The sequence below is a fragment of the Neofelis nebulosa genome, chromosome 13 (assembly GCF_028018385.1).
Source record: "Neofelis nebulosa isolate mNeoNeb1 chromosome 13, mNeoNeb1.pri, whole genome shotgun sequence".
Taxonomy (NCBI): Eukaryota; Metazoa; Chordata; class Mammalia; order Carnivora; family Felidae; genus Neofelis; species Neofelis nebulosa.
The window spans coordinates 60,207,932-60,229,938 of NC_080794.1; the positions used below are offsets into that span (position 1 = coordinate 60,207,932).

General features: G+C 46.7%; 2 protein-coding genes across 4 annotated transcripts in view; both read right to left on the reverse strand.

The window, feature by feature from the left end:
- Window positions 1-541: 541 nt before the first annotated feature.
- OPALIN (oligodendrocytic myelin paranodal and inner loop protein) lies at window positions 542-13,317 on the reverse strand. Of its 3 annotated transcripts, XM_058697321.1 has the most exons (7): window positions 12,622-13,317; window positions 9,917-9,952; window positions 6,894-7,055; window positions 6,116-6,151; window positions 4,961-5,080; window positions 3,538-3,594; window positions 542-1,149 (listed from the first exon to the last, which is right to left on the reverse strand). In XM_058697321.1, the coding sequence occupies exons 3-7, from the start codon at window positions 6,906-6,908 to the stop codon at window positions 973-975; spliced, it is 405 nt and encodes a 134-aa protein (XP_058553304.1). In that variant the 5' UTR covers window positions 6,909-7,055; window positions 9,917-9,952; window positions 12,622-13,317; the 3' UTR covers window positions 542-972. The 3 variants fall into 3 exon arrangements, with proteins under 3 accessions (XP_058553304.1, XP_058553303.1, XP_058553305.1); XM_058697320.1 differs by lacking the exon at window positions 6,894-7,055 and having other exon boundaries at window positions 12,622-13,301; XM_058697322.1 differs by lacking the exons at window positions 6,116-6,151; window positions 6,894-7,055; window positions 9,917-9,952 and having other exon boundaries at window positions 12,622-13,305.
- Window positions 13,318-16,357: 3,040 nt separating this feature from the next.
- Window positions 16,358-22,007, reverse strand: part of TLL2 (tolloid like 2) — a 125,038-nt gene continuing 119,388 nt past the window's right edge. Inside the window, exons 20-21 of the mRNA XM_058697317.1 lie at window positions 19,890-20,140; window positions 16,358-18,318 (exon numbers count right to left, since the gene is read on the reverse strand). Coding sequence (XP_058553300.1) covers window positions 18,184-18,318; window positions 19,890-20,140 — 386 coding nt within the window. The 3' untranslated portion in view covers window positions 16,358-18,183. The remainder of the gene's footprint in view (window positions 18,319-19,889; window positions 20,141-22,007) is intronic.

A 22,007-nucleotide genomic window follows, 5' to 3' on the forward strand; every position in this document is an offset into this window, starting at 1 on the left:
TGGACTCAGGCTCTCCCATTAGGAGACCCTGCCTGTTCACCAGCAATGGCCCCGCATGGCAGAACCAGGACTCCCGAAAGCTCCATCACAGAAGCAATGTTGAAGTCCTGGCCTGAGCCAGCTGATGTGTCTTCAGGCTTTCCTCAGATGGCAAGCAAATTGCTACTTAGCCCATCCCTTTGGTCCTGTGTTCATCCAGAGTCCTCTTGCCCTCTCTTCCTGCCAGTGAGTTTTCCCCCACACAAGTCCAAGGACGTGGGCCTTTCTCTCCATTCTCACAAAATGGATATAGCCCTCATTTCTAATCTCCTGGAACGACCTTTGCCTTCACTCCACCCTATTTACCCTCAACACACACACACACACACACACACACACACACAGAGGGAGAGAGAGTCTACTGCAGAATTGCCTTCCTTAAATACTCTTTGAGCACAGACACAAATGGGAGCATGTGCTACCCCTGTAGTCAGGGAACATATGGCTCCACAGGATTTCTACCTTGAGATGTTCAGAAATAAGAAACTGCTTCCCCTCATAATCCAATTTAAGTTTTATTTATATCCCAACTTGCACCATGCTGACCTTGGCCAACCTTCCCACAGAAGCCAGGTCTGATGATTTTTTTTTTTTTGAGAAAAGAGATGTGAAAAAAGATAAGGCAAAACACACAGAAATCAAGTCCCTTCCCCAAAATCATAAAGAAAAGAAAAGCATAGGTCAAGAATAGGATCAAAGGGCTCCTTCTGGACCTCACTTGGTGCTTCACTGCTTATTAAACAAGATCCGAGTGTTGGAATGAACCTTTAGCTCTGTCACCTACAGAGACAAACCAACCTGAAAGTTTTCCAGATCTACACATGAAATTTAGATAGGTTAAGAAGCAGCTTGGCATCTCTCCTCATTCCGAGCAAAAATCCATGGGTTTTCAGCTCTGTTCCAGCTCCATATCTTCTCCTTGACTGAAATGCGTCATTCCAGACTCAGTCTGGGCATAAGCCACCACAATCCCCTTCTTCTCTCTGTTTCAACAGTAGGACGGTAAGTGTCATGCATGGGTTCCTCACTTCCTGCTACAGTCCTCACATATATGTGGGCTTCTTCTGCTCCCGTAATATTCTTCTCATGTGTGGGTGACCTCCTAGGATTCTTGAGAAAACAAACAGGTTTTCAAAAATAGAGCAAAGAAAGACCTCTGCTTCTGGCCAAACAGCAACCAGATTTACCCTCCCGCCTGAACAACCAGAAGTCCAAAAAAACATTTAAAACAAGTTTTCAAGACGCTGGACATCAGGCAAGAAAGGATGTGATCCTTGAGAGACAGAAAACAAATGAGGAGAGGCCTATAATTGCCAAGCTTAGTGCCTTGGCAGGTTTTTTTCTGGCCACTCCACTCTCTTTTGTTTCATGTTAGCATGGTGTTTCTTTTTCATTCCTTTCACCTTTAATTTATTAGTGTCTTTATATTTAAATTGAGTTTTTGCAGGCAGTATTTGGTTGGATCTTGTTTTTATATTCAATCTGATGTAAATTTTGATTTTTATATCTCTGCCTTTTAATTGGGATATTTAGACTATTTACATTTTTAAAAATATTTTGCAGATCTTTTTTTTTAGAGAGAGAGAGAGAGGAAGAGAGTGTAAGCAGGGGAGAGGGGTAGAGGGAGGGAGGGAGAGAGGGGGGCGGCAGAGAATCTCAAACAGGCTCCATGCTCAGTGTAGAGGCCAATGAAGGGCTTGATCTCAAGACCCTGGGATCATGACCCGGGACAAAATCAAGAGTCAACCAACTGAGCCACCCAGGTGTCCCTATACCATTTACATTTAATGAACTCACTGATGTGGTTGAGTTTAAATGTACCATCTTCCTATTTGTTTTTTCCTCATTCTGTCCATTCATTGCTATTTAAAATTTTTTCCCTGCCTTCTTCCATACAGATTTTAGTAGCCTTTTATTGAGTTCCCTGTAAAAAAATCTGTTGGGATTTGTATTGGAATCCATATTTATCGTATAGATTGATTTGAGGTTGTTTGACATCTTTACCTCTTGAGTCTTTCTATCCAGAAGCGTGGTATGTAACTCCCGTTATTCAGGTCCTATTTAATACCTTTTACTAAAGTTTTATTATTCCCCATAAAGGGGTTCCAGTTTTTGTTAGATTTATTCCTTAGCAGTCTACATATTTTTAATACCTCTACAAAATGGCATTTTTAAAAATTACTTTTTCCATTGGTTGTTAATGATTTTTAGAAACGCAAATTGCTTTTGTACATTGATCTCATATCCAGGCAACTTGTTAAAGTCTTTCCTTAATTCTAATAATTTATCTGTAGATACTTTGGCTTTTCTACGTAGATAATCATATCATCTGGAAATAATGACATTCTGTTTCTTCTTTTCCAGTCTTACAATTTCTACTTCTTTTTCTTCTTTATTCTATTTCTTTTTTAGTATTTATTGAGGTATAATTGACAAACAAAATTGTAAGATGTTTAAGGAGTATGATGTAATTATTTGATATATGTACACATTGTGAAAGAATCTCCCCCTCTCAAGTTAATTTCTGCTTCTTTTTTTTTTTAATGTTTATTCATTTTTGAAAGACAGAGAGAGAGCACAAACCGGGGTGGGGCAAGAGAAAGGGGGACACAGAATCTGAAGCAGGCTCCAGGCTCCAAGCTGTCAGCACCAGAGCCTGACGTGGGCTCGAACTCATGAACCATGAGATCACGACCTGAGCCGAAGTCGGACGCTCAACCGACTGAGCCACCCAGGCGCCCCTCTACTTCTTTTTCTTATCCTACTGTATTGACTAGGACCTAAAGTACAGTACTGAATAGAATTCAGTATTGAATAGATCATCCTTGTTTTGTTTCCAATCTTAAAGAGAATTCATTAATATTTTACCTTTAGATCCGTTTGCTTTAAATTTGTAAAAAGATGTCTTCTTTCAGGTTAAGGAAGTTCCTATGCTAGTTTCAGTTTGCTAAGAGTTCACATCACAAATGGCTGTTTAATTTATTTGGACTGTCTTCTGTTGAGATGGTCACACAATTTTTCTCTTTTAATTTGTCAGTGAAATAAATAATATTGATTTTCTTTTTTTAAAGTTTATTTGTTTTGAGAGAGTGTGTAAGCATGAGTGGGGGAGGGGCTAAGAGACCGATGGAGAGAGAGAGAGAGAGAGAGAGAGAGAGAGAGAGAATCCCACGCAGGCTCCTTGCTGTCAGCCCAGTGCCCGACGCAGGGCTCGATGTCACAAACTGTGAGATCATGACCTGAGCTGAGATCAAGAGTCAGACACCTAACTAAGCCACCCAGGTGTCCCTAAATTGGCTTTCTAATATTCAATCAACCCTGAATTCCTGTCCAGCCAATAAACACACAGTGAGAACCTCCTTTGTGCCTGAGCTTCCCTGGGCCACCTCTTTTCCACATGTGCTCACACGGTACTTCTCCTGTACGTGGACGGCTTAAAAACCCTTAGCTTGCTTACTGTATCAATGATCTACAGTGATTTTAAACAAGAGTTCTTACCTCAGCAATCTTGGGATTGTCATAGATTTCTGAAATTTCACATGGCCTCTCACTTTCCTAAGTTGGTAAAAATACATTCAAAAGGAAAGAATAAATGAAGGATCCCAGCATTTGCCCATGACCATGATTAAAACCAATGGTTCTTAAACCTGCACGCACATAAGAATCATCAGAAAGCTTTAAAAACAAAACATAGTAAGCAAACAGATAATAACCACCCCCTCAAAAATTCCATAAATGAGAAATATCATTGTAAGTTACTTCGAAAAGAATCCCAGGTTGACAGTGGGGAGAAGTGGGTGGGAGCAGAGGTCAAACAAGATTGGCCACGTTTTGATAATTGAGTTCATTATACCATTCTCTTTACCTTAGTATATATTTAAAATTCTCCATGCCGTAGCTCTATTGTCCAGAGGTGCTAATTTAATTGGTTTTGGTGACTGGTATTTTTGTAGCCTCCTAGATGATTTTAAAGTGCATTGGAGAAGCTATGATTTAAATATTAACAACACCACCAACAACCATAATATGTCTTAATATGTTTAAAGCTTACAGCTTGTCAACACATCTTTACAACCATAATCCTAGTCCATCTTGACAACTTTGCCTACCTCCTAAAATAGGGAAGGCAGTTTTTCTGACCCCTATTTTGGAGTAGAGCGAACCAAGGCACAGAAAATGTGGAAGCTCTTGTTCAGGATCATATAACTCATAAAGTGGCAGAGCCCGGGGTAGAGCCTCGATTGTCTATCTCACGTTAACGTTTATTAATATGAGAACAACCAGGACTGTTCATAAATAGAGGACGGAATTAGAACCCAGAGTCCACACGACACCGTTGTATTATAACCACGGAAGTTTCTTGGATAGTGGTCTGGGGGGGCCTTTGAATTCTGAGCACGGTCTCCAGAGCAATCCGGCATTTGGAGGGGTGGAGTTGGTAGATTCCCTTGTGACTGATGTGTGCTCAGATATAGAAAAAGGGCAAAGGGCAACAGAGCCCCATGCTTGTGGACTTGTCCTCACCATAGACATGTCGGCAGCTGTTCACCTCCTATCTTTCCTGAGATTATTTCCACTCTCTTTATGAAGCCCGTGCCCTTTAGTTTCTCGACTTTAGAGAACACACCCACGGTACAGACGTGCGTTTGCCATGGCAACACACATCCCTCTCCACTGCCACTTTTTGCCACCCCAGATACTATCCTTGTTGCCACAGATTTCCTGAAGCGAAGGTTGTGTGACACGTCAGCTCTGCCTGGAGTGTACTATCTTCCATCTGCGATAGAAATGGAGGGACAGGAACGTTCACCATCGTGTCCCCAGAAAACAGATTTGGATCCTGACACCCTCAGCCCAAAGCCAGTTCACTGAAATACTGATTCCTGCTACTACATCTAGAACCAAAGAAGCTGCTGATCACCTCGGCGGACTCCTTGCTGCTGCTTCTTCGGCGAATCAGTATAAACAGTAAAGCCACCAGCAGGGCTGTGGCCACCAGGGACGGGATGCCGGCTGCTAACCCAAGAGAAGGCCCACAGTCCTGGCAAAAGAGAGAAGGGCAGAGTCAGTTCCTCCAAGAATAAAGGGAAAGTTCCATTGATTAAAAATAAAACAAAGCAACCCCCACATGGCCTCTGTCATATACTAAATCAATGGATAATAAAATACTGTGAAAAAATGTTCACAACATCCATGACAAATGACTCGTGGACTTAATTTACACAGTTTGAACCAATGGAAAAAGGGTGATAATCAGGTAGGAAAATGGGCAAAGGATATGAACAGGCCATTCCTATGAACAGAAGTACAGATGTCTCATCAACATAGCAAAAGCTGAGAAACAATTCAAAACAGCTATTAGATACTATTTTAACCTATCAATTTGGCAAAAAGTGAAAAGTTGTATTCCACATCATTCGGACGTGAATTTTTAAATTCATTTACAGTATATGCATTAAGCAATTAATTTTCAAATGTCCATTTTGCTTCAATCTGAGTGGAAACAGCCATAAGTTTCCACTTATTGTATACACATAAGTTTTCAGATTTATAGATTATCTGGAAATATCAAAGATGATCTGCAGAATCCCTATAAACGCTCAGCTCTCATATATAACATACATACAGGAAACTATATAAATCATAAATATATAGCTGGATGACTTTTCGCATGATGATCTCACACAGGTAACCAGCACCCAGATGAAAACACAAAACATTGCCGGAAGCCCTGAAGCCGCCCATACTCCCAGCATGTGTGACCACTATCCTGAAATCCATCACCATATGTTAGTTTTGCCTCCGTTTGCCCACATCATCTAGATGCACATGAAACGTATGTACTCTTTCGTGTCCAGCTTTTCCCGCTTAACACTTCGTGAAATCCGTGACGTTTGCATGCTCTCCTTCATTTTTAAGCTGAGTTGGTCATAAGGATAATTGTTGAGCTGCCTTCTGTGCTTGGTGACGTATCGAACTTTAATCTTTAAAACAAAGGTAGGAAGTGGCTGGAACGTTATTATTTCCTTCTTATAAGTGACCAAACCAAGGCTCCATAATTTAGGGATATACTTACTGCTTCTTTCCCACCTGTAACAACTGGGGAGGAAGTCTGCGTGAAAAAAGAACACACATCTTAAAGAAACGAAATCTGCACATCATACAAGACAGTCCATCAAAGGTTAAGCGATCATGCCTAAAGTTTACCCCTTTGCTAAACTTTCTATTGAAAATAACATATGGCAATAACTGCCAAATAGAACCTTTCTTGGTTGCTTTCTAGGTGAGAAGGAATGAAATTTGGCTATAAGGAGAGAGAATTCAGAAATTCTGGTGGTGTCTTTCTTATTCACCCTGTGGGTGTGCAATAAAGCATTTTACGCCTCAAAAAAGCTTTCTTCTGTCCCTAGCCCCCACAGCCTTTCCATCAGGCTTTGGACCACTTGTGCCCATTGCTAGAAAGGAAACAAATATTAATACTGGTGGACGCAAGTTTCTTTAAGGAAGCCTTACCTGTTTTCAAATGTGCAACAAAGCAAATAGCTTTGGGGGATAGCTGAAGTTGTGAATCTCCGTGAATACGTGTGACCAGTTCATAGCTCCACTCAAGTGGGGGAACCAGATTTCATCCATTTATGAGATATTTCAGGTGAGAGTCTTGCCCAGATCAATAAATCTCAAGGGACAGAGTTCCACGTTAGCCACCAACCGGCGTAAACTACACTAAGTTGTGCCCTGTGAGGTTAAAAGCATACGTCCCTGGCTCACACGTGTCCAGAGTTAAATGGTGATTTCTCAACTCATGCGAAGGGGCCTCATTTCTTCATCTTCAAAATAAGGATGTTAGTACCTACCTCTAGGGCTGTCATGAGGGCCCAGTGAGCACCAGAAGTGTATGCTTTTGTCTTTCACTTGAACTTGGCAAAGTTCTGGTCAGACCTGTTATTTACTTCATCACCAACCTCAGTGAGCACGCTGGAGTCCCTGGGGCCTGGGCTTTTACTTACTGTCTCTATCTTGCAGAAAATGAAATAGATCTTAGAGAAGTGATGGGTCTTTTCCAAGGTTCCAGGGGTAACTATAAATCGAATCTCACTTGGGTGTTTGAATTCCAAGCCCAGGTCTCTTTCTCAAAGAGCTCCCATCAGAGGGGGGGGATTTATACTTAAATGGTTACACTTTTACCTAAACACAGACTCCGCCCCCCGCCCCGCCCCTCAGTACCACTTTAATGCTGCTATCTGCCAAAAGTGTTCTGTTTCTCAGAGTGGTGGAAGAGTCCAATATTGTTTCAGGTAAGATGTTCTGTCTTTAGATTTTAGAAATTCACTTGGGCTGGCTTTGGCAAAAAGAAAAAAAAAAGAGTTACCTCTAAAGATGCCGGGATGCCGCGTGGAGCCAAAGGCCAGCGGGCATCTGGCTTCTCCGGGGACTGGAGCCATCCCTTGTGGGATCTCTCCATTTCTCCATCTCTCCTGGGCATCCTAACCTTTCACATGCACTCCTCTCTGCCTGTTTGCTTCCTTCTTTCTGTCTCCAGATGAGTTTTTCTGCTCTGCTAATTGTGCCCGCTAACAATTAGGGAGAACTTAGTGCCTGTTCAAGTACTTCTCCTGTATTGGCTCATTTATTCTTCACAACAGCTCGTGAAGAAGGACAATAATGACTCCCGGTTTACAGATGAGAGGAGTGACGCACAGAGAAGTGAAGCCACTTGTGTGAGGTCACACAGCCCTAAGTGGTGGGTGCCAGGTGCTCTGGCTCCAGGGTCCATGCCCTTAACTGCGGTGCTACACTGCCTTCCATGACCAAATGCAGCACACCAACCCAGTGTTTGTACTTGACCTTCCAGTACTGTTCAGCAGAGACCGACTTGCGTGTGTGCCCTGTTCCAAACCCCCTGCAGACAGGCTCTGATGAGCCAGGTGTACCTCTCCCCTACCTCCCGGGGCACCGGCACTCCGGATCATTCACACCACAAGGGGAGCTCATGCAGGAGAATATAACTGCTGGGTAGGATGACCAACCACCTGGAGAACTTGCCCAGGATGTAGGACATCCGTGCTGAAACCAGACAGCCCCAGACTAACCGGGATGGTCGTTTGCCCTACATAGGAGGAGGGGACAGTCCTCAGAGAAATGGGCTACTAACAAAGAAAGTACTACAAAAGGTGACGACTAGCATCATAAAGGCATCCGCCCTACCCCCCACTCACCACCGCTGCCCCGAGCAATGGCCTCTTGCTTCTCTGAGTTACCTTCATAGGCTAAGCCAAGCCAGGATTAGACAGAACCTGGGGTCTCTATACACCTGCTGATTTCTCTGGGGGAAAAAGCAGCTGGGGGAATGTTCCAGCGGTGACCACATTACAAGGTTTTGACAGGTGAAGAAGGAATAGGGACGTTTGTGTGAGGACAACAGGCAGAGGCTGAAGCAGGGAGCAGAGCAAGTCAGGCCTCTGCCAGGAGGGCAGGGTGGGTGCCCGGGGAGGTGAGGTACAGAGATCCAGGGCGGCCGGGAGCGGGCACCAGAAGGCAGGCCGTGAGTCACAAGGTGGCACTTTTCCACTGCTTTCCGGGCTGTGCCCCTAAGTTACAGTAAAAACGAACACTGGCCGGGGCACCTGGATGGCTCAGTAGGTTACGCGACCAACTTCAGCTCAGGTCACGGTCTCACAGTTCATGAGTTCAAGCCCCAGGTGGGGCTCTGTGCTGACAGCTCGGAGCCCGGAGCCTGCTTTGAACTGTCTACCCCTCTCTCTGCCCCTCCCTCACTCGTGCTCTGTCTCTCTCTCTCAAAAATAAATAAACATTAAAAAAAAATTTTTTTTTTAAGTGAACCCTGGCTTAGGCATCCTCCAATCAGGTAAATGCAGTTTATTCTCTTTGAATCACCATGTAACTTACCAGAAAAGTTTGGCACAGCTAAACCCACTAAAAATCTGGGCCGGGAAAGTGCCCAGCTCCATCAAAGCAGCACCACTGGTCAGAAAACAACTCTGGCTGCGTTATCTCCACACAACAGGAGGACAGAAGACAGAAGAGCGGTTATGGGCTGAGACTATACGCCATCATCAACCGACAATCTCCGTTTGACTTGCAACTACAGGCCAGACTCGAGAGCCATAAACTGTTCATTCTTGTCGCCCCAACAATGCCCCTTCTAGAACATACACTAAGGAAATGCAGACAAGGATTTAGCTATAACAATTTTTATGACAAAATTATTCCTAATTGTGGTTAATCGATTAAAGAGATAATTCACTTGAAGGAATACCATGTGACTATCCTCAGTTACGGTTATAAAGGCTGATGGAAAATTTTTATCACAGAATCTGTATAAAATCATGTGTGGTACAGAGACAACAAAAGTCAAAATATACATAAAGTCAAACAGGACTAGAAGGAGAAGCACCAAGGTTTTCCGCTGATGTGAATTTAGGTGTTTTGATTTTTTTTCTATTTTCCTTTTAAAATGTTTATTTAGGGGTGCCCAGGTGGCTCAGTCGGTTGAGCTTCCAATTCCTGATTTGAGCTCAGGCCATGATCCCAGAGTCATGGGATCGAGCCCTGCATCAGGCTCTGTGCTGAGTGTGGAGCCTGCTTAATATTCTCTGTCTCTCTCTGTCTCTCTCTCTCTCTGTCTTCCTCTGCCCCTCTCTCCTGCTCACACTCTCTCTCTCTAAAAAAAAAGTATTTATAATTTTTATAATTGAAAACATTTGTCTCAGTGCCCCCCCCCCCCAACTATTCATAAGTCCTTTGACAACCGGCCACTTATCCCCTGGCGTGAGCTCTGTGTGATGTGCTCTGCCCCCCTCCCCACCCCCAGTCAGATGTGCTGACTTGCCTGGTGCCCAGGGCCCGCTGCACTTACCGTGTTGGTCGGCAGTGTGAAGTTCAGTGAGAAACTCTGGAGGAGAGAAGGAAATATTAAGGCTCCAGGAATGGTCAGTCAGGCTCCAGACCCCCTACCAACTGTCACTCACCTTGGTGGATCACAAGAAAACTTACTAATTCCACAGGCTCAGTCACCTCCCAATTTCTGCTCCCAATCTCCGTCTCCAAAGACAGAAAGGTAGCAGGGGAGGCTGGGATCGGGAGTTCCTCCCTCAATATCAAGTCAATCTCGACCCCCTCTCCCCTCCTCAGATCCCCAGCCAAGGTCAGATTAAGGGACCAGCCAGTGATTGGCTGAGGGGTCCCAACACAGAGGGCAGCAAAGACAGTACTAAAAATTCAGCAAAGTGCTGAAAGTTGTTTTTCCCCAGAACTCCTTTTAGGGAGGGAATTGTGTGCGTTTTTATTTTTTTACTTGAGAGAGAGAGAGAGAGCAGGGAAAAGGGGCAGAGGGAGAGAGAGAGAATCTCAAGCAGGCTCCATGCCCAGCCCAAAGCCCAAGGTGGGGCTTGATCCCAAGACCCTGGGATCATGACCTGAGCTGAAATCAAGAGTCAGATGCTCAACTGACTGAGCCACCCAAGCGCCCCAAGGGAATTGCATGAGTTTAAAAGCATTTGGTACTTTCTGTTGGGGGTAGGAAGTAAGACCCCCAAGGGTCATGCTCCAACAAGAACACCTGCTCCTTAACCCCGTTCCCAGGAGGCAGAACCTGAGAAAGACAAGGCTTTAGTTTGTGCTGGGTCTCAGGCACAGGTTGCGGGCTGAAGTGCAGCTACTCAGGACAACAGAGGAGAGGGTAAACCCTCTGCACGCCCCCTCACTCAGCACCCAGCCTCACCTCTCCCCCAAATGTGGAGCCATACTGAAAGACTGTGTGCTCACTGAGGCGCCAAGTCATGAGCCTACCCAGAGCCTCCAGCGGCTGCTTCCTCCTCCCTCTCCCCATGCTCTGTCACCTCAGCTTGGGCTAGCCAATGCCACTCTTTCAGGCTGCTCTTTACCGAGACCAAGATAGACACTCTTCTGGGACAATGTTAGAGCAAGGGGAATATCTGGGCCACCTTAGGTCGGGGTCTTCTTGCTCAAGGCTCCTAACCACTGCCCTTCAGGCCAATACCAACCAAGCCCAGAGATGCTGCAAGGACTCTCGGTGGTCACGGTATTGAACACAGCTGCCCAGAGCCTTATCTCATCAGTGAATACTGGGTACTGATGTCAGCAGGCCCAAGACAAAGCTTCCTTTGGGGGGAAGCAAAAGGGGGGGCAGCAAGTGGGCCATCGCATGTGCTGTTTATCAATATCTGGATGACGAAGATTTTGGCCAATTCCAGAAAGACATTCATATTTTGTAGAGACACAGTACGGTGCCCTCGTGGAAAGAAAAACATCACATACATTTGGGGGGGGGGGGGAGAATCTGACACAGTACCCTTCAGAGAGGCAGCTGGGTGGGCTGAGGCTTGGAGTCTCCTGATCTGGATTCCAGTCCAGACTCAGCCACTGTGTGACCTTGGAAAAGTGACTCAGACTCTCTGGTCTCCACTTCCTCCCAGCAACTCTATTCTCCCAGGCTCAGTTTTTGCATCCTTAAAAGAGGGATAATGTTAACTCGCCCTGTCCATCTCGCAGGATAAGCCCAAAGGAAACAACATCTGTAACTGCTCCTTCCAAACTGTAAAATACTCTAGGTTTGTAGGGGTGGGGGGAGTCACGCGGTGTCACGTTCTTTAAGGCCTGGCCAGCATGGAGCAGGGCACAGGGAAGCCACTTGGGAAGTTCCTACTGGATGGAATTGCATGCATAGATTAGCAACATTCCAAGTACAGGGATTTGCCACAATACACTTATTGCTGGTCTAAGTACCATACAATATTTTCAGATGAAGGCACATTAGGAGCTCACCGGTCAAGTGTCACTCATTATGAGTTTGCCAGTTGTGAGGGGAAGGAGGGAGAGACAGGATATACTCACTGTTATTGAGGGGACACTGTGTGTCAGACACCGCATGCATAAGTGCCCCATAAGGGGAAGGCCATCGTCCCTACATGGTGAGTGTGGGGACCGAGACCAAGATAGGTTGCTGGCAATGGTCTGGGTCTGGTTAGATCACGGATCTTCCTAACTCCAAAGCCAGAATTTATCTCCTTCTAATAACCTCTTTAATAAAGGAGCCACAGAAGCCTCTTCTAACTTAGCAAACTTCTTTTGATTGAGTCACGCCCAAATATGTGTCACAAGTCAGTAAGAAAATCAGAACACTTCCAATGCAAGTCGCCAGTATCTATCTTGTATCTATGTTGCAGATCACATAACGGAAGGCGGACTGAGCAAGTGAGAAGGGTGGGGATCACACCCCCTGCTTCAACTGGGAAATAAATTTAGCTGAAACATGTGCTTTGCGCCCTTGTTGTGTGTGTGTGTGTGTGTTTGGGGGGGAGGGTTTAAAGACAAAATGTTAATATTAAAATGAAAGATGAGATCAGCAAATATTAGAGGAGAATTGATTTAATGATTAGTATTTTGCTTATAGGAAAATAATAAAACACCAAGTCCCTTGAAGTCACAGCACCTAGAGTAGAGTCACGTTTGCAGTACGAGATGTGAGCTTTAAATGCCTGGGAGTTGTTTTTTATAGTGAGGAAGGAAGGCAGGGTGAGAAAAGATGCTAGCCTTACTCACCATTTCTGACAGCCTCCCAAGAACCTTCTCCAGACGCCGCCCTCGGCAAGCTCCTTTCTTGCTGGTGTTACTGGCTTGTGTCTCACATCTGTAGAGCACCCAGCTGCGAGGGCAAGGGTGACACAAGGGGTGTGGCCCCGTGAGAGCTCTGGCCAAGCCTTGTATGGCCAGGGGAGTAGCCGAGTCCTCCGCCCACCCGTCGGGGAGATGGCGTCCTGCTTCATGGTCACCGTGTATGGCCCGGGTCAGCCTCCCTCCTTGTTTTCATTTTCTCTCTTACTTTCCAGGCTTGTTCCTCAGCAAAGAACCCACGGCTGGCTTGAGAGCTTGGTGGCTTCTGCGGCCAGTGGCTCTTTATAAACAATGGGTTACACAGGCCGAGGCTGGCCGCACCCTCCCCTGCTGCAGGCTTCGGTGTTGACCGCTGTCCCGGCAATGATGGGGTCAGCACCCCACCAGCATCAACGCCGAGGATGCCCGTGTGACGGTGTTGGAGCCTGCTCTGTGTTCGAGGGACCGCAGTGAACACACTCCCTGGTCAATGAGCTGCCTGGTGGGGAGTTTGACCTCGCCCCCCTTCTGCTCTCACGTGTTGAGTGGGGACCTTCCTAGAGCTGAAGGAAGCCGCTGACATGGAATGCTTTATATTTTGTGTGAGTTCTTTGTTAAGAGTTTGCTTCCTTAAAACACTGAGAGAGCTGGAGTCCCATGCCAACGAAACAACACAACTATGACCAAGACATTTGGTCACTTAAATGAATGCATTCATTATGATTCAACAAATCTTTTTGACAGCTTCTGTATGTCGAGGGGTTTTCTGGATATGGTTCTGGGCCTTGGTGATAAAGACAAATGAGGCCCCAACTCTTGAGGAATGTATGTTCCAGCAAGGGCAGGCAGACCCCAATCGGAACAAGGGAGACCCCCTAGGAAAGGAGCAGACGAAGTGATCGGAGTGACTGGTAAACAGTTGTTCTAGATGGCTCTGAGAGGTGACCCTTAGGGTGCACGTGAAAGAGGAGAAGACGGTCCCAGGGAGCGGGAACAGAATATGCAAAGCCCCGGGGCTGAAGCAGGCACAGCCTGGAAGGAGGTCTGTGTGCCTGAAGCAACATAAACCAGGGGAGTGACCTCAGAAGGAGGAAGACACAGTGAGTTACACAGGTGGAGTTTCCGAAACAAAAGAAATAAACAAAGAAAAAAAGAGACAAACAAAAAAACCCCAGAATCTTAAATATAGAGAACAAACTGGGGGTGGGTAATATAGGTGAGGGGCATTAAGAGTATATTTATCACGATGAGCATCGAGTAATGTGTAGAACCACTATAATGTACTTCTCAAACTAATATAACACTGTGTGTTAACCATACTGGGAATGAATGAATGAATAAGATGTCTTAACAACAGCAACAAAAACAACGACAAAAGACAGAAAGAGTAAGGGGACGGATTGGGTGAGCACGGCAGGGCTCGGTGAGATTTCCGTCGTAGAGCAGTGGAAGTCTTTCAAGAGTTTCAGGGGGAGAGGAGCACTAGCTAAGTGATGTTGACAAAGATCGTCTTCTCCGGGAGGTCTGGATTACAGCAGAGGAGTATTTTCCCGGAGACTGGCTCGTAGAGTGCAAAGAGCAATGAGCACCTTTCAGTGCTGGTGACTGCAAAAGACAGAAGCGTCCTAAAACCCTGACACTCCACGTGCAGCACAAGACAGTCGCATGAGAGGTTTGGCATTTAAGTCATTTTGCATTAAGACCAATCTGAGTGCTTTAAAAAACGTGGTTCCTTATGACCTTTCCCTGATGTGACCCAAAAAATTCCAAAACTACCCCAAAGTCTCCTCATCTGGTCATCCCGAGAAGACTGTCCTCGATTAGATGGAACCTCTGTCTTTGGGCTAAAAATGACCCTGCATCACAGGAAATGAGACACTCAATTTGCTCTGTTTGAAGAGGGCTTATTCAAAGGACCATTTGTAAAGATCCCCCTTGGGGGATAATGCAGTGCCCCAGGATTACACCTGCAGAGTGTCATCATCACCCCTGGGCCTGAAGAGGGGAAGAGAGCTACCAGCGCCCAGAGAGACAGGGCCACTTCATAGGAGCTGTGCCCTTCAGTTCTAGATGCCAGACGTGGTCCTCAGGCACACAAGCAAAGTAGAGACAGGTGCTGCGGGACAAATGGTGTCTGTCTACCACATCTAGCTCGGTCATCACAGCACCCGGCTCCACAACAAGCCTGGTGCCAGATTTCAAGCCTGTTTGGGTTCAAGAAAGGTGGCAGCTTTGAAGCCATCTTGAGCTTCGCTCCTGACTTTCTGGGTCCAATAGGGAGCTCTGCTCTTGACCAGGCACTGGGTATTCACCTGAGAATACAAAGCCACTGAGATGCTCCCCCTTTTCATATGTTCAAGTCCTGGGACATTGGAGAAACTATCATCAAGAGGACCAAGCTTGTCTGAACTAGTAATACAAACCCAGGACACATCAATGAAGCCACATTCTTTAATGAGACCATTCTTCCTAGACAGACATGTTAGCTCCTCTCTGCTTTTCTCTTTGAAACTAACATTTCACGAAATGTAAAATTACACAAAATAAAAAATACAATATATTTATAGAGTGCACTCTACACAGTTTTTCTTTTTTAAAAAGAAACCTTTTAGGCATTTGGGATTATTTTTCAGAGGTTCTGTCTATCAAGGGAACTTGGAAAACAAGGGAGTGGAAGTCAAGGGAACATTTGTTCGCAAACTGAACGACAATACCACGAATTATTATCAAATGGACCAGATCAACAGCAAATCCCAGTGTGAATTTGCTAGTTAACAGGGTTCTTGCACATGATTTAAACAAGCCGAGTGTTTCATGAGTAATACGAAAGTTAGCTTTAGAGGAAAACGGGCCTACGGTGAATCAATGCACAGCCTCATTTTCTCTGTTTGGAGAAACTCCACAGGCTAAAGTTAATTCCAGACCTTTTCCCCACCCTGGGATTCAGGTTCTAGCTTCTGCCAGAGAAGATCACACCAGAATTGGACCAGGCTGATGACCCAGACCCCACACATTTCATCAGGTCATCAAGGGAATTCTGTGAACAGAAGGAAGCAGGTCTCGGAGCTCCAGACATCCCCAAGGCCAAGCCCCCGACTAAAGGACAAAGCAGGCTGTAGCAATGTCCCCCTTCAGCAGGGGGCCTGGGTCTTCCTGCCCAGTGGACCCTCTCTCTTGAAGCCAGTGCGTCAATCCCCTTGTGAGCTCCCAGGGGAGCGGTCTGGCCGGCCCCAGCTGAATCAGGGCTTGTCTTGTCTGGGAATACGTCACTCACAGAAGGCCTAAATAAAGGTTTTCATAAGAGTCCCATTGTTTCAAGTTGGCCAAGTTGTGTGTTTTTGAAAATATTCATACTAAAGAGATAAAAATAAGTACCATTGTTTCATGAGGCAAATGCTGAGGCACGGCCAACTCTGTTTCTCATTTGCTCCCACTCTTCCATGGAATTCGTTGATCTTGTGTAGGCTTCTAAAGGTCGACACTACAGAATGCTCATGTCGTAGGAAAGAGACCTCTAACAGCCACCTTATATATCCTGATTTCAGTCCCAGCATTGACAGTAAGATGAGACAAGGCAAACCCCCAGAAAATACAAAAATCTGAGAGATGGGATCCACCCTAGCGGGCGGGTTGAACCACGAAACTAGGGGCTCCCGTTGCCGAGTCGAATTCCGCCCCACCCCCCCGCAGGGTCTGTGATGCACCAGGACTTGAGAATGCGGGCGAATCTCCTTCCCGGGCCAAGAGAGGGCGTGGTGAAGGAGACACAGAAAATCAGGGCTGGTCCAGGAGGGCCCGCTCAGTAAAGCTACGATTGGCATTTGTCACACTGCATTGATTAAGGCTCTGACAGCTGATCCTTTACATACATACATATATACAGACATATATTATTATTAATAATAATACTTTGCATTTTTTTCTGTTTTAAGGAAAAAAATATATTTCCATGCATTTCTTCTACCTTTCTTTGTACTATCCTTTGTTTGTTTTACTCCCAGCCATCATTTTAATTAGGCATAGTCCTCTGGGGACATATTCTGATCTTTAAAAAATATAACTTTTTAAGATTTTATGAACACTCTGTTTAAAATGCCATTGCCTCATCCCAAAGGAATTCTGGCGCTTGGGAGCTATCTCAGGTCTCACGGAAAACACTCTCTGTGCTGTCCTGTGTTCAATACCAACCAAACAGGACTTACGGTTATGTAAACATTATTTAAAAATGATTCCAACATAAATACTCTTTTAAAGCTAACATACCACGCTTTTAGCTCATAATGCCCATAGATGCCTTAATGAAATGCCATTCAAAACTACCTCACTGTTTAAAGTCCACCTGGAGGTTCTAAAATTATGTAAACAACATTCTCTACACTTCTCTAGAACACGTGCCAATGTGGTGAATTCTGATTGCAAGTTGGTGATTGAATACTAGTTAGCCTGAGCAAAGTTACCAATGCACTCTTTAACCTGACTGCTGACAGGAAGTTAGTCACAAAGTTGACTTGTCCCACAGATGATGATTCTTACATAACTTTTAATTAACCAGTTTTCAACAGTGTTCACCCCACGAGGGACCTGAACCGGTCCTTCATAGGCTGTCTTTGCACATCTTGCAAATGCAGTTTGAATCAGTTGTCAAGAAGTCAAGGTCAACCACAGGAAGTGCCTTTAAAGCTGGAGGAGGAAATGGTCTTCTAGGCCCATGGAATCCCAAGCATGGGTGGCGTCTTCTCAAAGTCAGCCAGTAAAGGAGTATCAGGAGGATCCAGGATGTTTTCTTCTCGGCAAACTGGGGTCTCTCACCGGCAAATATGTTGCTGGAATTAATAGTGGATGCCTCAGCCTCCTAGTGCAGTTAGGGATGAGGGAATCCCAAAGTGGCAAGGAATGCCAATGACACAGACCGAAGGCTTGATGTCAACTAGTTTTGTGACGACGATTCTCATACTCAAGCTCTCTCTGTGCACTGCTTACTGTGAGTCCTTTTTTAGTCCTGACATCCATATTCTCAGGTTTCCTGGTTGACATGTCCCTGGCAGATAGAAAGCCAAAGTCTCCAGCCAAGCCGGTGAGTAACAACTCAGCCATGGCCAAGCTCTTATCCTCACTGCCCAGTGTAGACGGAAAACAGCCTGAGTCTTCAGGACACAGTCACGCTGCCTGGCACCTACAGAAGCACATCCAGAAATAGAGGAATGACCAACCCAAAGGCTGGCCTCTTGCCCCAGAGGAGCATGGGACAAAGGGAATGAGTATGACCAGGCGTAGCTTGAATGGTAAGTAACTTCAAAACCTTAATCTTAAGAGCCCATGACTGATAATGTTGTAGCCAGAATCAAAAAACATCTTCCCTCTTCCTTGTTGGCCAAACTTCATCAGAGACAGACCTCCAACACTAGATTTTGAGTTTTTGAGAAAAATACTATACACCGGTTTAGGGCAGATTCACAAGGTGCTATTGTTACAAAAAACATTCTCAGTTCCTGTCTTTCAAGAACATCGGCATTATTTCTTCATGTGCAGGGCATCCTGGAACTTGGTGCTAGTGTATCGGGCATGAAAGCCTTTCTTATTGATGGTGTCATCCGTGTGGAATTGAATCATTAGAGAATCTCCTGCCGAGTAGATCTCTTCCAGTGGCTGAGGGAAGGGCAAGAGAAAACCAGGGGGACTTTAGGTCAGTTGGCTGTGGATGGAGTTTTAAATACGGAGGATGAGACGGAAGTTACATGAGAACATAGGAAAGCCAGTGCTGTCATGAGGCGTCCCTGGCATTAGAGACTCTGAAGGGCATCAAAACAAGCTCCTTTTCAAAGGAGAACATTGCCAATTCTGCTCCTAAGAGCTCCCCAGGCCCCACTTTTTCAAGACAATCTTAGATGCACAGCTCACATAGAATCTACTGGTTATTACGGGTACAGATGGGCCAGGAACTACTCTAAGTACTTTCGGATCTTACCTCATATATAAACCTTACGACAACTTTATAAGGTGGTGTGATCTCCACTTTACACTTAAGGAAACTGAAACTCAAGTTCATACAGCTAGACAGGACCCAAGCTCAGGTCTGACTGTGAAGTAGGTACCCCCCATCCGCCAGCTCCTGGGTCACGTTGTGTGTGTCTCCCAGCAGACCAAACACCAAAGCCCACGGATTCAGCCTATGTCCCATCCAAGGACAAAACGTCGGAAGGAGCCTATACCTTTGTTAGAAAGGTTTGGCCAAGGGGGTCAATGAACGGGAGCCAGGTTCCGAGGCTGCTGTCTGCCAGCTCACAGTGGGACCAAACTGGGCTTCCCACACATCTCACTGTTCAGGACTCTCCAAGGTTTTCCTCCGCACACGGACCCCATAGTTTCAAAGACTTTATTAAAGGCATGGCATTGGTTACGTCCCACTTTGCCATCCTTTCTTTTTGGGAGGGTGAGGGAAGATAACGGGAAATTATTCAGAGACTGATATAAATGCCATTTTGAGGTTCCGATCAACAAAAGCAGCACTAGTGACTCCAAAATGATCTGATGCATTTTCAGCCAATAGCAAAGACGCTTGTACAACCAGCCCTGGAGGCAGAGACGAGGGGCGGGGCCAGTGTGAGCACGCCCAGTGTGGTGCAGCCAGAGAGTGACCGGAGCCCTGTACTGGCCCCTGCACACACTCGCACTGAGTGCCAACTGTGTGCCAGGCTCTGGGTCAGGTGCTGGGGAAATAGTGAACAAAACAGGTGTGCCCCGTCCAGGGTTGGAGGCTGAGGAAAGAAAAGGTAACGAGAAGAATGATGATGATCTGGAGCATAGCTCTGTGCTCACAGGAAGAGTGATTCGGGATATCGGAGGAGCTTGGAGTTGCTTGGGGAGAGAATTGTGAAAATGCGGGATATACAAAAGCATGATTTAAAAAAAAATTTTTTTTTAAGCCTGAAGGCCAAATAAAAATGAGGATTTGGGGGAAGGGAATCCTTTGCAAAAATAGTAGGAAAATCCTCCAGGAAAACGCTCTTACATAGCTAACATTGGTGTGAGGCCTTCCTGATCTGGTCCCAGCCCCCCCCCCCCCCCCCCACCTCCTCTCCGACTGCTCTCCCTGTTTGTATCCCACTGGCTGGTGCTAACGAGTGGCAGGAGTAGCTGGGACCCAACCCCCGCGCCCGCGGCACCTCACGCTCTGAATCGTCATGCTTGGTCCCGGGCCCCGCAACCGGGGCGCTCACCCCGGAGCCGCAGAAGCGGCCGAGCCTGGGCGCGGTGCTGTCGTAGCCGTCGTAGGCCTCCATGTAGTCGTAGCCACAGTCAGCCTCCTCCTCCACCTCGAAGGTGCGGAATATCAGCTCCACGCCGTAGCCGTCCTCCGCCACGATCACCCAGTCACAGCGGGCCTGGCTCGGGTAGTTGTTGTCCCCAAACTGGGCGTGGGAATACAGCTCTTTGGTGTGCACTTCGGCCTTCAGCCTGCCCCCGCATTCTGGAGCGGAGAGAGAGCCGCCACGCCTCCTTGGCACCGAGAACCGTGCGGCGCCCCCACCCTCTTCCCAGCCTGGGCTTTCTCTCTCCACACCCGCATGCACGCAGGCCAGCTTTCTGTACGAGACCTCGCCAGTGCCCTTTAGGAAAGTCTGGCAAATTTCATCATCCCATTTTACAGAGGCGTACATAGAGGCCGAAAGGTCTGAGTTTCAGGGCTTACTGTGAGGGTCCAAATCGACCCTTACCAGCGAAGATCCTATGTTCCCAGGCTGGGCCGCATAAGGCCTCCGGGAAAACCTGAGCATGCTTCTGGAAAAAGCTGGCTGGCTGGATCTTTACCACTTAATAATCACCTGAAAGTGCTAGAAGCCCTGAGAAGGGCTCCGGAGCCCCACCTACTTACTGTAATTTGTAACAGTTGCCAACAGAGGGCACCAAAAGCACATCAGACTTCCAGGTGAGCTCTCAAATCTAGAAACCTCAGATTATGGACTGACTTGCTTGTGCATCTGACAGGGCTGACTATAGCTGACTTTGAGGCTCCTGGGGCGGGAAGGAGGGGGGGCGCCCACAGGTGAGCTGGGCCGCATGCTTTGGCCTTGTATTCTGTAGCATTGGCTTCTGGGTTTTTGACTAGGATGGTGACTCTGGTTGGCCTGGGTCCCACACTATCTTGTCTAGGCCACTGGAGACCACATAATATAAATGGATACATGAGAGTGGTCAGAGATTAGAAAAAAAGCACAAGAAATTCTGAAGGTAAGTTCCTCCACTGCCTGTCCTCAGGGTGCTCCACACCCCAGGGTGGGGGACGGAGTGGGGGTGAGGGGGGGCAGGCAGCTCCTGAGGGTGTGGCTGCTGTACTGTCTGGTAACACTCGCAGGCCCAGCCGGCCCCAGTCCTGCCAGACAGCCGACTCTTAACCCTCCTTGTGCTCGTTTAGAATTTCCTCCAGGTGTGAACTGTCTTTGGGAAATTTCGAGTCCCCAACGTGACATGGGTGGCAATGAAATGGGCGCAGCGCAGGGCAGGATGCCTTCTATCCTCCTTGCCAGATCCTCTCTCCATTCTTCCCCACCTGTTCCGGGCCTCCGGAGGCTGACCTCTAGGCCCACATGGACTAGCCCCCTTGCCCTCCGCCTTCTGGGTTGGGTTCAGCCATGGGGAACACCAGCAGATGAGAGGAGGGAGGAGAGAGGTCAGGGTGTTTAATCCCAGGCTCCCTCCCTGCCTGGTCACCACAGGTTGTGTTGTTCAACTGAAGGGCACAGCTCCAGGTGGGGGGAGGGGGGTTACTCTGCTTGCATACTCCCTCCTTGGGCATCCTGGCCTGGGGTATCACCCCCTGCCCCCACCCCCATGTAGTTCCCGGTCCTGGCTACTGCACTGCTCTTTATGGTGTCCCCACACCCTGCCTGCCCCTTTGTAAACAGTCCCTTTTAAAATTCTCCTCAAATAATGATTCATTTCCTGCTGGGACCCTGACCTACTTTTTCTGTAGGGACTAGAGGGTAGAGTCACCAGTCAATGGCTTTTAACCTTCCCTAGGGGAAGCTGGAACCCTCAAGGAGCTTGAAAGAGTTCTGCAGACACCAAAGTGTTTTCTAGGTGGGCAAGCTAAACCACCTAAGGGTGCCGGGTGTCATTTTGTTTTTCCTGATTCGTATTTTCTGGCTCTGAAAGTAAACTGGGTGGGGTGGGGGCTGTTAAAGCTCACAGGGTCCCAGGATCATGAGCTCAGACTCCAAGTGGGCCACGGGCAGTCACTGCTTTGGCAAAGGGCCACAGTCTAACACCGGGATCAGAGAGTCAGTTATTTCTGTGAGTAATGTTTTAATGGCTAAAGAGCAGAGCCCGTTTTCTTA

Coding starts and splice junctions, on each gene's coding strand:
- OPALIN (XM_058697320.1), bottom strand. Junction 6,152..9,916: donor TCACACTGCCGACCAACACG/GTAAGTGCAGCG, acceptor TTTTTCACGCAG/ACTTCCTCCCCAGTTGTTAC. Junction 5,081..6,115: donor TTACAGGTGGGAAAGAAGCA/GTAAGTATATCC, acceptor CTCTTTTGCCAG/GACTGTGGGCCTTCTCTTGG.